This window comes from Rhea pennata, chromosome 26, assembly GCF_028389875.1.
Source record: "Rhea pennata isolate bPtePen1 chromosome 26, bPtePen1.pri, whole genome shotgun sequence".
NCBI lineage: Eukaryota > Metazoa > Chordata > Aves > Rheiformes > Rheidae > Rhea > Rhea pennata.
The window spans coordinates 887,499-901,350 of record NC_084688.1 but is presented as its reverse complement, the minus strand read 5'-3'; the positions used below and the strand labels follow the sequence as shown (position 1 = coordinate 901,350).

Below are 13,852 nucleotides of genomic sequence, written 5' to 3'. Positions count from 1 at the left end.
CGCCTTCGTCCCCGCCGTCCAAGGACGCGCTCCCGGGGCGCTGCCTATCTGCAGCCCGCGCTTCCCCTTAGCTCTGCCCGCTGGAGTTGGGAACGCCCCGGCGGAACAGGAGCCGCATCCCGGCGCTGCATCCCGGCGAGCCGGGCGGGGGGGGGGGGGGGGGGTGCGGGCAGCTCCCGCCGCCCCGTCCCGCCCCGCCCCGCCCCGTCCCACCCCAAGGGCGAACGCTATGATTCACCCTCTTGGTTTCAGTCCTCGGAGCCAACTTCCAAAGGGAGCAAAAATGCGCCGGGCTCAGCAGGGAGGAGCGAGCGGCCGCGCGGGCCGGGCCGCGGCTCCGCGCCGCCGTCGCGCAGACGCCCCGGCCGCGGCAGGCGCGGGCTTGGCGGCGGCGAGGGGGCAGCGCGGGCGCCCCCGAGCCGCAGCAGCGGCTCCCCAGCCCCAAAGCGTTACCGGCACCGGGCACTTTTCCAGCCCGGAGCTGGGATGACTGTGTCGGCTCCAGCCCCCCGGAGAACCCTGGGGGATGCCGGCACCTCCGGGAGCAGCCGCGGGGGGTGCATGCTCCCCCCACCCCAGACAAGCCCCAGGAGCCGAATGGGGTGAGGCTGGCACCCCTGGCCCCAGCACCACAGCCTCTGCCGCCCCGAGCTCCCGGCTCCCCTGCAAGCGGACGGGTGACGCATCCCAGCCGTGGGGAGCCCGGGGCGGAGGCAGCCGTGAAAACACCCATCCGGATTTTATTAAAAGTTCAGCACCAGTAAATAAAAAAAAAGCAACCGTGCAAGACGGGAAGTATTAAATTAATGGAGCTTAAGGCTATGGCGGGCTGGTGTGGAGGAAATCCAAGGCACACGTGGGGCATCGGCGCCGCAGCCTCTCCCGGCGGCACCCCAGCCCCCTTTCCAGCCTCCCCGAACCTCTGGCATGGACCGGCATGGGGAGAGGCCGCTCGGAGCAGCCCCGGCCGTGGCTCCGGGGGGAGACGAGGGCCCGTGGCGACTCCCAGCACCATCGGCAGCCCAGCTCCGGGGTCAGGGGGAGCACCTGGACACGTAGAGGTGCCTCGGAGGTGCCGGTGCTCCGCGCCAGGCAAGTGGGCTCCACTGGGGGCAGCCCGGCCCGGCGCATCCGAGTCTCCGCACAGGGGCCCACAGCCACCCAGGGCCGCGGGCCCCGCTCGGCCTCGCTCATCAGAGGGTCTCTGCAAGGAAGCGTTGGTGTTAGGTGGAGTGCAGCCGCCGGCACCCCGCGCTGCCCCCCTCAGCACCCCAGTGCCCGCGCTGCCCCCAGCCCCGGCAACCTTCGTTGGCTTTGTCCCCCTTGGTCTTGGGCTCCTGCCACCACTCCGCGACGAAGCCCTCCTCGTAGTCGCCTTCGCCTTCAAACTCGCCGTCTGAGAGCAGCTCCTGGGCGTCCATCTCCTCGGCGCCGTCCACCTCCATCTGAGGCAGGCAGACGGGGAGGAGGAACGGCCCGGCCGGACACCCGCCCCGCTCCGGAGACACCCGCTATGCTTGTTCGGCAGGGATGCGGCAGCAGGGACCTACCTCATCGTCAGCTTGCAGGTACTGCTGGGCGAAGTCCAGCATCTTCTGCTGCGTTGCTGTCTGGTTGTGGTACCGCATGGCCTCCTGAGATGGGAGGGACGGGCAGCGGTGGTGTGAGCCCTGTGCCGCCGTGGGGGCCGCGGGGCTCCGCGCCCGCTGCAGCGCTCACCGGCCGGGGCTGGAAGTCCTCCTCCTGCAGCTGCCAGCGCTGGCGGTGGAAGCGGTAGTAGACCAGGTTCTGCTGCATCACCGCGTCGCCAGGGTCGAAGAGCATGTAGCTGGAGACACTCTGCACCGCGTTCCTCACGTCGTTCACTGCGCGGCAGCAAGCGCCCGCGTGGGACGGCGCCCGGGGCCACCGTGGCCCCCCGCTCCCGGCCGTGCCACTCACGCTTGTAGTAGGCGAACTGCAGGTAGTGGTACATGGTGGCCACGAACTTCTCCACGAAGTAGCCGCCCACGTTGGGGGTGAGCTCGCTCTCGCAGTCCACCTTGCAGCGCAGCACGCTCACGAAGCGGTCTGGGGAGAGAGGTGAGGGGCCGCGCCGTGCAGTGCACCGTGCCGTGCCATGCATCGTGCCATGCCCTGCACCGCGCCGTGCCGTGCACCGTGCCCTGCACTGCGCCGGCCCCATGCCAGCCCCGCCGCCTGACCCCACCTGCAATCGCCGGGTAGAAGTCCTTGAACTCCTGCAGCTCGTAGGAGCCCTCGCAGCCTGCCAGGCAGTTCTCGTAGGCTTGGTAGTACTCAGCGAGCGCCTGCTCCATGTCTGCTGCGCTGCTCCGGAAATCCCCGCTGTTGTACAGCTTCACCGCCCGCACGAATATCGGCTGCGAGGGAGGCGCCGGCGCTGCTGAGCGCCCGCCAGCCGCGAGAACTGCGCCGGCCCCGCTGTGCCCCGTGGCCCCCTCCCACCTCGAAGGGCTGCGCCTCCAGGTCCACGAGGTACTCGTCCACGTCCAGCATCGTGCGGTAGTAGTTGAGGTACTTCAAGGTGGTCTCGTGCTTGGGGTTCTTCTGCAGGAAGGTGTGAGCAGCAGACACGGCCTTCTCGATCTTGTTAGACTGCAGAGAGGCAGAGAGGGGCTTCGCCCGTGCCTCTGCTTGGCCCGGCCCCCACAAGCCGCCCTGGTTTCCCGGGTGCAAATATCCAGGGCAGCGGGATGCTAAGAAAACTGCTCATCAGATGGGCTTCGGCCAGCGCAACCAGGAGGAAAGTGCATTAAGGAACTAGGACGCGCCGTCCCTCGCCGCTGCCTGGCCAGGCGGCACGTGGCCAGCCGAGCGCTCGCACTGCTGCAAGCGCCGCTGATCCCAGCCCGCTTTGGGCTAAGGAGAGATCCCCCCCACCGCACCAGAGCAAATCCTGGCAGAAGGGAGAGGCCACCTGGAACCTCCCTCCACATCCGCAGCGCGGGCCAGGGAAGGGCTTCTCCCAGACAAGCCCTCCGGACACACGTGTCCTGCAGGGACGGCGCCTGCGCCCACAGCCGCCAGGTCAGGCCCGCACCGGTGGCTGGTGCCACCCGTCTCCCACGTCCCCGGCCCCGGCAATGCTTCAGCATGAGGAGAGGCCAGGGAAGGCGAGAAGCCTCAGCAACTGCACCAAAACTGGAAGCACAACACAGGCAGTGGCATCCTCGGGCTTTTGCTCAGGGTGCAGGAGCCCGTGCCTGCACTGCGGGTCCAGCAAAGTGGGGAGGTGGCAAGCCCCGGGCAGCGCTGCAGGGAGAAGGGAGTTTGTCCTCTTGCAAATATTCCCTTCCCCATTTAATCCCCAAAATGCCTCGTGCGTTTGCACGAGAAGGCGACCCTTGGGCGCGGGGCTGGCGCGAGCCAGGGCTGGGAGCCATCCCGCCAGCAGCACGGCCACTCGCTGGGCTCCCGCCTCCTGCGCATGGCAAATATCTGAAATATCTGCTCCTGGCAGCAGCTGCTGCGCAGGCATCGGAGCCAGCGTCTCCCCCAGAGCTGCAAGGGACAGGGCGAACGTGTCGCCAGAGCCGGGGCATCAGCTGCCCTGTCCCCAGCAAGCGGCGCTGCCCGGGCAGGTGGCCGGGGATGCTCGCGGGAGACGGTGGCCCTTTCCCCGACTCCCTGCAAGCGGGGTCCCTGCGGGGCCGGCTGCCAAAGTCTGCGCTCTGCCATGGCCGGGGGACGTGGCACTTCCACCTCTCTGGCCCCCCGCTGGGGCTGCCGTGGGGAAGGGGCTGAGAGGCAGAGGAGGAGGAAGGGGAGGGAGAGGAAAGGGCCCGAAGCAGCCGGCAGCGGCTCTTCCTGCATGCCGGGCACGGCACGTGCACCACCGCCGCACACCGACACACGGCCGGCTGCTCCCAGGGGATGCAGCACAGGACGACGGGTCCCGCTGGGCAGCCGGGCACCCCGGGACATGTGGGGCGGCACATGGCACCCGCAAACGTTGTGCAAAGCACCCCGGCACACCGCAGAGGCTCCCGGCTGGCCTGGATCCAGAGCTGCCCTGGGAAAACTCTTTGCACATCTCCGGAAAACCTCCCCCTCACAAGCAGGGGGCAAAGCTCTGGGGCTGGGAGCCACTGGTGCCCGTGGCAAGAAGGGACCCTCCATCATCGGGATGTGGGGAGACCCCAGCATGCCCCCGGAAAGGGCTGTGTGGGGGGGAGACCAGCGAGGCCGGGCAGCCGGTGAGCAGCCGCGGCAGCTCCCCTTCCCCGGTGCATCCCATGGGTCCTTCCTGATGCATCCCAGATGATGCCGACGTGCCATGGCACAGGGGCAGGATGGAGGAGCCGGGTGGGGGATCCTGGAAGGGGAGCACAGGATGGGGGGAGGCAGGACGGGGAGGCGCATGCCAGCAGGACATGGGGCAGGATTTGGGGGGCTGGAGGGGGACACAGGACGGGGGCATGCAGGCTGAAGGATGCAGGATGGAGGTATAGAAGGGGAGGTGCAGTATGGTGGGGTGCAGGATGGAAGTGCCTGCAGAGGGTGCAGAGCAAAGGGGTGCGGGACCGAGGGAGGTGCAGGCTGGAGGTGCGGGATGGAGGTGCAGGACGGAGGGAGGTGTGGGACGGAGGTGCAGGATGGAGGTGTGGGATGGAGGTGCAGGATGGAGGTGTGGGATGGAGGGATGCAGGACGGACGTGCGTGGTCTCCGCAGACCCTTCCCCCAGCCGGACACAGACCCCCTTCCGCAGACCCCCCCACTCCAGGGAAGCCGCCAGCCATGTTGCGCGGCATTTGCGCCGCCGGCCGGAGGAGGGAGGACGGGGGGGGGGTCTTGCGCAGCCTCACCTTGAAGAGCGCGTAGTGCAGGTACTGGTAGGGCAGGCGGCGCTGGAAGTCGCGCAGCGTCTGCGCGGGCGGGTAGCGCAGCTGGAAGACGGGCAGGCCGCGCTTGCAGGCGCGCAGGCAGGCGGCGCGGCGCAGCAGCCGCCCGAAGAGCTGCAGCTCCCGCTCCCACTCGGCGGGCGCGGGCGGCTCCGCGGGCGGCTCCGCGGGCGGCTCCGCGGGCGCGGCGCAGCGGCGGTGGCAGTGCGCCTCGCTGTCGCGCAGCAGGCGGTGCAGGCGCAGGCTGGCCTCCAGCGCCCGCGCGCTCTCGGCCCAGCGCGCCCCCGCGTACTGCGCCAGCGCCCGCGCGTAGGCGCGCTGCAGCGGCTCCAGCGCGGCCGCGGGGAACCCGCGCACGCTGTACTCCTCGTACTGCGCCGCGCACAGCCCCGCCGCCAGCAGCAGCCCCAGCGCCGCGCCGCCCATCGCCGCCGCCGCCGCCGCGCACTGCCCGCGCCGCGCCGCGCCGCGCCGCGCCGTCGGGGGCGGGCGGCCGGGGGAAGGGGCGGCGCGCACGGAGCTCGCAGGGTCTTAGTGCGGCTCCGCGCTCGGGGCCGCGCATCGGCGGGGGCGCGCCCGGCGCTGCGCGACCCGGGGAGCACGCAGGGCTGCGCGACCCCGGGCGCGCTCGGCGCTGTGCGATCCCGGGGTGCATTCCCAAGGTGCACTCAGGGCCGCATGCTGCGGGGACGTTCTCCAGGCTGCGTGCTCCAAAGGGTCCCCTCACTGCTGCACTTTTCTGGGATGCACGTGGTGCTGCGTGCTCCCTCGGTGCGGCACATTTCCAGGGACACACACGGTACTGCACACTCCGGGGATGCCCTCGGATGGTGCATCTCCAGGGATGTGTGCGGTGCTGCACGTTTTCAGGGATGCACGCGGTGCCACGGCGTGCTCCACAGCGTGCACTCCCGGGGTGCACTTGGCACAGCGCCGAGCGCTGCCCGGGGCAGCCGGCCAGACCCCCCAGCCAGGCTGCGCACAGGCCTGGGTTTCCCTGCCGGCTCCTGCCAAGCCAGAGGTTGCAAGGCCGTGTGCCGTGCCAGAGCCCAGGCCCTGGCGCTGCCCCGGCCAGCCTCGCACGCCGCGCTGGCCCCAGCCCAAGCCCAGAGCACCGCTCCCGCTGGACACTGGCACTGAGCGGCATCCCGTCCCCCGGGGCAGGAGCCAGGGCACCGCCTCGGGCCGGGCTCCTGGCTCGCGTCGCCGTCTGTGCAGTTTTCTGGCTGCGGAGCGGAGGCCGGGCGCGCTGTCCGACGAGGCCCCGCGCCGCCCAGCCGCGGGCTGCACGGGCGTCGGAGCGTGGAGCCCGCGGGGCGGCGGCAGGCGCTGCCGTGCCCCAGAGCACCCCGGCGGTGAAGCGTCTCCAGCCACCCGCACTTTGGGGCTCAACACCGCTTTGATCCCTGTGACAGAGGGGATTTAACGGAGCCGAAATGCAAATAGCCCCTTGGAAGTGGAGGGGAAAGGTCTGGGCCTGAGGCAGCCGGTAGCGCTTTGCTCGAGCTTTTGCTCTGCCATCGGTAGCGCCGGGGCTCTGAGACGCTGCTTCTTGGCCCGGATGTGCGGGCGGTCGCGTGCCCTGTGTGGGCTCTGCCGAGGCTCTCGCCGCCGCACTCGCCCCTTGCAGACGAGGCTGTGGGAAGCGGAGACGCGCGGGCAACGCGTCCGTGTGCATCGGGCACTGCTCGAGTCCCAGAACGAGGGTCGTTACATGGTTTTAATCATTACCGCTCAATGAAAACTCCGTATCCAGCAGAGCCCTAGAAGCTACTGAAACAATTTATTCCTTACAGCAGCTTCTTGGAAGTCATGAGAACAATCCTGCACCAGGGCGGGAAAGTCCATGCTCTGAGCGCCAGCGAGGGGGCCGGGAGGGAGCGTGCCGGCACTAGGACCCGCTGCGGGCACCGCGTGCCGCGATGGGGCCTCGAGCTGCACCAACTTGCTTCCAAATAGGTCGCGGCAGCTTTTCGCGTCTCAGCAAGAACTGCCTTTAAAAAAAAACAACCCCTTTCCTGACGTGGAGCTTTGCATGGCGCTGCCTCGGCCTCCCCCCGCGGCAGCGGATGGGGGGCGGCGCCGGGGGTGCCGCAGGGCGGGCCGGGGCGCCGGACGCCTCGCTGACCTCAGCACGCCAGGGCCCCGCTGCCTTTACACGTGTACAGAAATTCCAGCGGCGCCGGGGCTGGGAATCGCGGGGGGAAGAGGGCGGCGGGGAGGCCCCTCCTCCGCCGCTCGGCCCGCGCCGGCCCCCTCTGCAACCCGCTTCCTTCCCAGCCGCCGAGCAACATGTCCCCCGGCAGCTTCGTCTTCCTCGGGAGCCTCCTGGGGACCCTGGGGCTGGGCGACCCCGGCCCCCTGGAAGACGTGGTCATAGACAGATACTATATCCCCAAAATCTGCCTGCGAGAAGTCCAGATGGGGGATTTCATTCGCTACCACTACAATGGGACCTTTAAAGATGGCAAAAAGTTTGACTCCAGGTAGAGGCCGGCCGGCGGCTCTCCCGCAGCGCGGCGCGGGTGCATGCGGGCGTGCATGCGTGCGGCGCTGCCGGCGCGGGGGGCGCGGGCAGCGGGTGGCCCTGTCCACGTGTCACTGGCGGGTCCCGGCGGCCTCCCTCGCCGCTCCGGCCCCTTTCCGAGAGCTTTGCCGGGGGCTGCACGTCGCTCTGCAGCCGTTCCCCAGGCGGGCGAAGCCGGCCCCCGCGGGCGCCCGCGGAGCCTGCGAGCCCGCGGCCGCCGGCACCGGGGAGCTTTCCCGGCCGAGCGCGGGGCAAGGCCAGAGCAGGAGGCTTCACGCTCAGGAATGGGAATTTGCACGTACTGCGGAGAGAGAAAAAATGCTAAAGGGCTAGAGTAAAGCACTTCTGAGACAAAGCAGCTGTAAAACCTGCTCATTATCTAACAAGCCTCGTTTCACACTGGTCTTAATCTTCCAAGGCCCATGCTTTGCTCACGCTGGTTGTAAACCAGTGTGAGTGTTGGTATCTCACCAGTGGCCCTCGGTGCAGGTCCCAGTTTGCACCAATGTGAGCAAGGGCAGAAACAGGCACACGGCAAAGGAGCAAGGACAAACCTGGGTGTGCTGAAGCTCAGACTCAGCCCAGGGCAGGAACAAAAACTTTCCAGATGGGCCTTTTTCAGGCCGCTGGAAACCGTAGGGATTCTGCTCCTGTTTTAACACGCCTTATCTTCCTCGCAATAGGAGAGAAAGTAATGCAGCCGTGCACTGCCACTCCTCCTGCTGCAAGCCTCAAACTCAATGGGAGTCTGGGGACCTTTGCTGCTAAAATAATTCTTTGTCCTGATGCCTGCAGCGCGCTTCCAGGAGAACGCGTTAGCTGCACATTAAACAGTGTGAAGGACTCAATAGATCTGAAATGGCCCCCAATTGCTCCTCGGAGCGTGCATTTTAAGATCTAAAAATAAAGACAAATTTGCAGTTTAAAAATGAGCCCTGGGACGACTTCTTTCCTCCCCCCCCGCATAAAGCTCCAAATGTGGCATTTCGCAAGCTACAGAAAATCAACCCTTTCAGAGGCCTCCGAACCAGATTGCCGTGTGAAATTTGGGGTGGATATCTATGCATTCAGTCCCAAATTAAAACCTAGCTGGTGTCCATTGCACCGCAGGGCTGAGTGCGGCGCTCAGCCAGGCAGCCCCGTGGCACGGCACGGCACGGCGCTCAGTCCAGTGCCCCGGTGGCTCCAGCAGCACTGCTGGCGATGCGCCATCGGCAGCGCCATGTCCCCCCAACCCACCACGAGCCCGCCCAGCTCGGTTGCTCCGTCGGCATTTGCAGCACTCGCGGCTCCTCTCTGGATCGCAGCGCTGGTGCTGAGCACCCCGGCACCAGGGCTCCTGGGTTGCCTCGCTGACGGGTGCGCACCTTCGCCCCCAGCTACGACCGCGGTGCCACGGTGGCCGGCGTGGTTGGCGTGGGGCGGCTCATCACCGGCATGGACCGGGGGCTGCAGGGCATGTGCGTGAACGAGCGGCGCCACCTCATCGTGCCGCCCCACCTGGGCTACGGCAGCATCGGCGTGGGTAAGGGCCGCCGGCCGCGGGGCGCCGGGGCGGGCACGGCGGGACGCTCGGCACCGAGCCTGGCGAAGGAGGGGCTGCTGCTTGCGCTACGCTGCCGAACGGGACGTGCACGCCGCGCCCGAGCGTGGCTCGGCAGTGCCAGAGCAGGAGGTCTCCCTGCTCGCCAGGACTGTGCTGCTTTCTGCAGCACGTGGAGGGGAGCAGCTGGTTCAGCTGCGAAGAAATGGGGGGGTCTAGGGCAGCCTGAGACAGCCCAGCAATCACCTTCCCCGTGCAAAAGCGGCTCCGCGGAGGCCACCAGCAGGATCTGGCCTCAGGCTGCACCGGGCAGCTCGGGTCCCCGTCCAGCAGCAGCGGGCAGCGGGGTGTTGGGGGGCAGAGACCCTCGCAGAGAGCCTCGGGGCTGAGCGGTGGCGGGCAGCAGGGCCCCGTGCTTGCTTCAAGGCTCTGCGTTTGCTCAGCCCTGGTGCGAGGAGCCCCTGCCCCGGGCTGCAGGCCCCGTCCCCCTCCCCGCTCTCGCCTAAGGCTGCTCTGCTCTTGCTGCCGCCCCTTTAGCGGGGCTGATCCCCCCGGACGCTACCTTGTATTTCGACGTTATCATGCTGGACATCTGGAACAAGAACGACAAGCTGCAGATCACCACCCTGTCCAAGCCGGAGCGCTGCAACCGCACCGTGGAGAACTCGGACTTCGTGCGGTACCACTACAACGGCACCCTGCTGGACGGCACTCCCTTCGACTCCAGGTACCGGGCGCCAGGCCACGACGCACCCTTCGAGGGGGGGTACGGGGCCCCAGGGCTGGGATGCACCCTTCGGGGGGGGGGGTATGGGGCCCCCGGGGCTGGGATGCACCCTTCGAGGGGGGGTACGGGGCCCCAGGGCTGGGATGCACCCTTCGGGGGGGGGGGTATGGGGCCCCCAGGGCTGGGATGCACCCTTTGTGGGGGGGTACAGGGCCCCAGGGCTGGAATGCACCCTTCGGGGGGGGGTATGGGGCCCCCGGGGCTGGGATGCACCCTTCAGGGGGGGGGTACGGGGCCCCCGGGGCTGGGATGCACCCTTTGTGGGGGGGTACGGGGCCCCAGGGCTGGAATGCACCCTTCGAGGGGGGGTATGGGGCACCCCCTCATTCCCCTCCCTGCCCAGCTACAGCAAGCAGAGCACCTACGACACCTACGTGGGCACGGGCTGGCTGATCAAGGGCATGGACCAGGGGCTGCTGGGCATGTGTGCCGGGGAGAAGAGGAGCATCATCATCCCGCCGTTCCTGGCCTACGGCGAGAAGGGCTACGGTGAGCGGGGAAGGGCACCAGTGCCGCGGAGGCCCGCGGGACCCTGTCCGGGCTGACCCGTGCCCCCCTCGCAGGCACGGTGATCCCGCCGCAGGCCTCGCTGGTGTTCAGCGTGCTGCTGGTGGACTTCCACAACCCCAAGGACAGCGTCTTCCTGGAGCACCTGGAGGTGCCGGCGTCGTGCCGGCGCAGGGCGGCGCCGGGGGACTTCGTGCGCTATCACTACAACGGCACCTTCATGGACGGGACGCTCTTCGACTCCAGGCACGGGGCGGGGGAGCGGCCGGCGCGGGGCGTCCCCGGCGCCCGCAGCCACGGGGAGGGTTGCGGAGGCGAGGCGAGAGGCTGCAGGAGAGGACGAAGCTTGCTCGGGGTGCTGCAAACCGGTGGAAAGCCCCTGTTTGCTGCATCCCTGGGGAGAGGCAGGGTCCCGGGCAGGGCCGGACTGGGCGCCGGGGGAGGCGGGCTGCCCCCAGCCGGGCGATCCTGCCACGGGCTCCTCTCGCTGCAGCTATTCCCGCAATCACACCTACGACACCTACATCGGCAAGGGCTACATCATCCCCGGCATGGACCAGGGCCTGCAAGGGGTCTGCATCGGCGAGAGGCGGCGGGTGGTCGTCCCCCCGCACCTGGCCTACGGCGAGAACGGCACAGGTGAGGGGCACCCCTTGCACCGCAGGTCCGGGGTGCAAGGAGAGGGCGAGAGGCTGGACCCCGGGTCCAGGCAAAGAGGAGAGCGTCGGCACCGAGGAAAGGCTGCGCAGAGGCACGCAGCTGTCAGCAGCTCGGGAACACCCGTGCCACGGTGCCCGGAAAGGTTTTACCGGCTCTCCAGCTTTCCCAGCAGGCATCCGCGTGCTCCTCTTCCAGGGGACAAGATTCCCGGCTCAGCCGTGCTCGTCTTCGACGTCCACATCATCGACTTCCACAACCCCGCGGACCCGGTGGAGATCGAGACCACGCACCGGCCCGAGGGCTGCAACGTCACCACCCGCAACCGGGACTTCATCCGCTACCACTACAACTGCTCCCTGCTGGACGGCACCAAGCTCTTCTCTTCGTGAGCGTCCGTCCGGGGCGGCCGGGCTGCCCCGCGCACGGCTTCCATTTGCAAACCCGAAGCCTGGCCGTCTGCAGGGCAGCACGCCGGGCTAAGCACGTGCAAGAGCGGGGCTGAGTCTGCCGGTGCGGCAGCTCCAGCACTAGTGCTGGGAGCATCATCCTTTTGCAAAGGCATCGGGCACGCAGCCGTGGACTGGCAGGGCTTGCACTGGGGTGGCAGGCAGGGCTTGCACTGGAGGCAGCAGGGCTTGCATTGGGGCCGTGGGGCTTGCACCAGGGTGGCAGGGCTTGCATCAGGGCAGCAGGGCTTGCACTGGGGCAGCAGGGCTTGCATCGGGGCGGCAGTGACCAGCAGGGTTGGCCCACCAGGTCGGAGAAGGTTTCCCAGCAGCGCAAACCTTTCTGTGCCTCCTGCAGCCATGACTACGAAAAGCCCCAGGAGGTGACCCTCGGGGCCAACAAGGTGATCGAGGGCCTCAACACCGGCCTCCTGGACATGTGCGTGGGGGAGAGGCGGGTGCTCATCGTGCCTCCACACCTGGGCCACGGGGAGAGTGGAGGTGAGGGCCACGGGGCGCCTCGGGCTCGTCCCGGCGTCCTTCCGGCCGCATCTCCCCGGAGCGGGGCGGGAAGGCTCCCGGCCGGGGCCGGCGCTTCGCCGGGCGACCCATTGCGTGCAGGACCGGCTGCAGCCTTCGCTCGCTTTGCAGCCCGGGGGGTCCCCGGCAGCGCCGTGCTCCGCTTCGAGGTGGAGCTGCTCTCCATGGAGGAGGGCGTTCCCGAAGGTTACCTGTTCGTCTGGCACGGGGACCCGCCGGCAAACCTCTACGAGGAGATGGACCTGAACAAGGACGGCGAGATCCCTGCCGATGAGGTGGGCCAGGGCCCCGGCAAAGCCGGGGGCTGGGGCGGGCGGAGGGGAGCCCGCGCCAGGGCCAGGCCGGACCCGCGGCGCGCAGCTGGCCACACCACAGCCGCTCGTGGGGCAATGTGTCACCTCCTCGCCTCTCCCCCTGCAGTTCTCCACCTTCATCAAGACCCAGGTGGCGGAAGGGAAGGGCCGGCTCATGCCCGGCTCGGACCCGGAGAAGGTCATCGCAGACATGTTCAAGAACCAGGACCGGAACCAGGACGGGAAGATCACCGCAGAGGAGCTGAAGCTGAAGACGGATGAGGACCAGGAGAAGATCCACGAGGAGCTCTGAGCAGCAGCCACCCCGCGGCCAGGACTGCTCCCACGCTTCTGGGCCAGGGCTGCCCCGGGAGCCAGCCCGTCCCTGTGCACCCCCAGTGTGGAGGGTCAATCTTCGATTTTTTTTTTTTTTTGGTATTATTTAACTGAGTTTTCTTCCGTGCGTTCCTCGTGCATGGGAGAACCAGCCATCCCCGAGCTGAAAAACCCGGGCGAGAAGGTGGGAAACACCCACGTTCTTGGGCGTCTCGATGCCCCGCGGGAAAGGCGGCGCCGGCTTTCCCGAGCCCCCGTCTCCTCGTGCTCAGAGGCTCTGGTAGAGCAGGGAGGCGGGCGCTGGACCAAGCCTAGCCAAAGCCAGACCCAGAGCCTCTGCGCGCCGCTCGCCCCGACCGCGCCACCCCCCCCGTCGAGCCCCAGGCAGAGCCCGGGGTGGCCACCGCTGCTGGCTCTGCCCCAGCCCACGACTGCATTTCCGCGCTGCAGCCTCCCGGCCGGCTCTCCGGTGGCACGCGCCGCTCCCGCGCCGGCTCCCGGGAGCAGCCGGCCGGAGGGTCCAGCCCGGCGCGCGCGGGAGCGGAGCTGGGAGCACGCGCGTCCCTCCGGCGCGGCGGCAGCTCGTCCCACTGCTGCCGGCTCCGCCAGCTCCCTTTTGCTTCTAACAGCCCGGTCGTAGTTTAGGGATTTTTTTTGTTTTATGTATGTCACTCTCTAAAGCAGAGGAGAAATCGAGAGGAGCGCCTGGTGCCGCTCCCGGCGGTCGGTGCAGCCCCCGCTTCCCGCTGCACCTGCCCGGCGCTCCGGGGCGGGAGCCTGGAGGCGGCTCGGGTCCCCGGGGAAACCGAGCGCCTCCCGGGCGGCTGCCGGTTCCGAAAGCCTGGCCCCTCGCAGACAGCTCAGGTGAGCCCCGGGGAACCGCGCGCCGGTCTGGGGAACGGGGAAGGCCCCGTCTCTCCCACGCAGCCCGCCAGCCGCAGCCTCACGCTCCTCGCCCCGCAGCGCAGCTGTGCCAGTGGCAGCACCAGGCAGTGACTGAGCAAAAAGGATCAACCCGATTTTATTTCGATGCCTACGTGCAGCTAAGTCATTAACTTGGCTCTCTCAGGGTTGCTGCTTTTGACCAGTATGTCTCCACCGCCCTTCCCCTGGCGCTGAAGGCTTGCACACGGTGCAGCCCCGCAAACAGGGATGAAAGAAACGCAAAAAAAAAAGTGTAAAGGGTTAGAGTGAATCCCTCAAATGATGATTTTTACTTTGCACCAAATAAAAATAATTTCAACCGGTTTTCAGGAAGTCCGTCTTCGTGTCAGGTTACTTTGCAACGACACGTGCCTGGGCAGCAGCACAAGGAGGAGGCTCGCGCGTGTCCTTCGCCCTTCCTTCGAG

The 13,852-nt window shown here is 68.0% G+C and overlaps 2 protein-coding genes across 3 annotated transcripts; one reads left to right on the top strand and one right to left on the bottom strand.

Annotated features, from left to right (window-relative positions):
* Window positions 1–720: 720 nt before the first annotated feature.
* P3H4 (prolyl 3-hydroxylase family member 4 (inactive)) lies at window positions 721–5,289 on the bottom strand. Its single transcript, XM_062595721.1, has 8 exons — window positions 4,828–5,289; window positions 2,467–2,616; window positions 2,210–2,381; window positions 1,942–2,070; window positions 1,720–1,865; window positions 1,551–1,634; window positions 1,304–1,445; window positions 721–1,204 (listed from the first exon to the last, which is right to left on the bottom strand). Exons 1-8 carry the CDS (start codon window positions 5,287–5,289, stop codon window positions 1,194–1,196), a joined length of 1,296 nt encoding a protein of 431 aa, XP_062451705.1. The 3' UTR covers window positions 721–1,193.
* Window positions 5,290–7,012: 1,723 nt separating this feature from the next.
* FKBP10 (FKBP prolyl isomerase 10) lies at window positions 7,013–13,759 on the top strand. 2 transcript variants are annotated; one of them, XM_062595574.1, is made up of 10 exons: window positions 7,013–7,349; window positions 8,770–8,915; window positions 9,471–9,660; window positions 10,070–10,209; window positions 10,284–10,473; window positions 10,721–10,866; window positions 11,083–11,272; window positions 11,692–11,834; window positions 11,985–12,148; window positions 12,294–13,759. In XM_062595574.1, the coding sequence occupies exons 1-10, from the start codon at window positions 7,156–7,158 to the stop codon at window positions 12,477–12,479; spliced, it is 1,689 nt and encodes a 562-aa protein (XP_062451558.1). In that variant the 5' UTR covers window positions 7,013–7,155; the 3' UTR covers window positions 12,480–13,759. The 2 variants fall into 2 exon arrangements, with proteins under 2 accessions (XP_062451558.1, XP_062451557.1); XM_062595573.1 differs by having other exon boundaries at window positions 10,064–10,209.
* The last annotated feature ends 93 nt before the right edge of the window (window positions 13,760–13,852 follow it).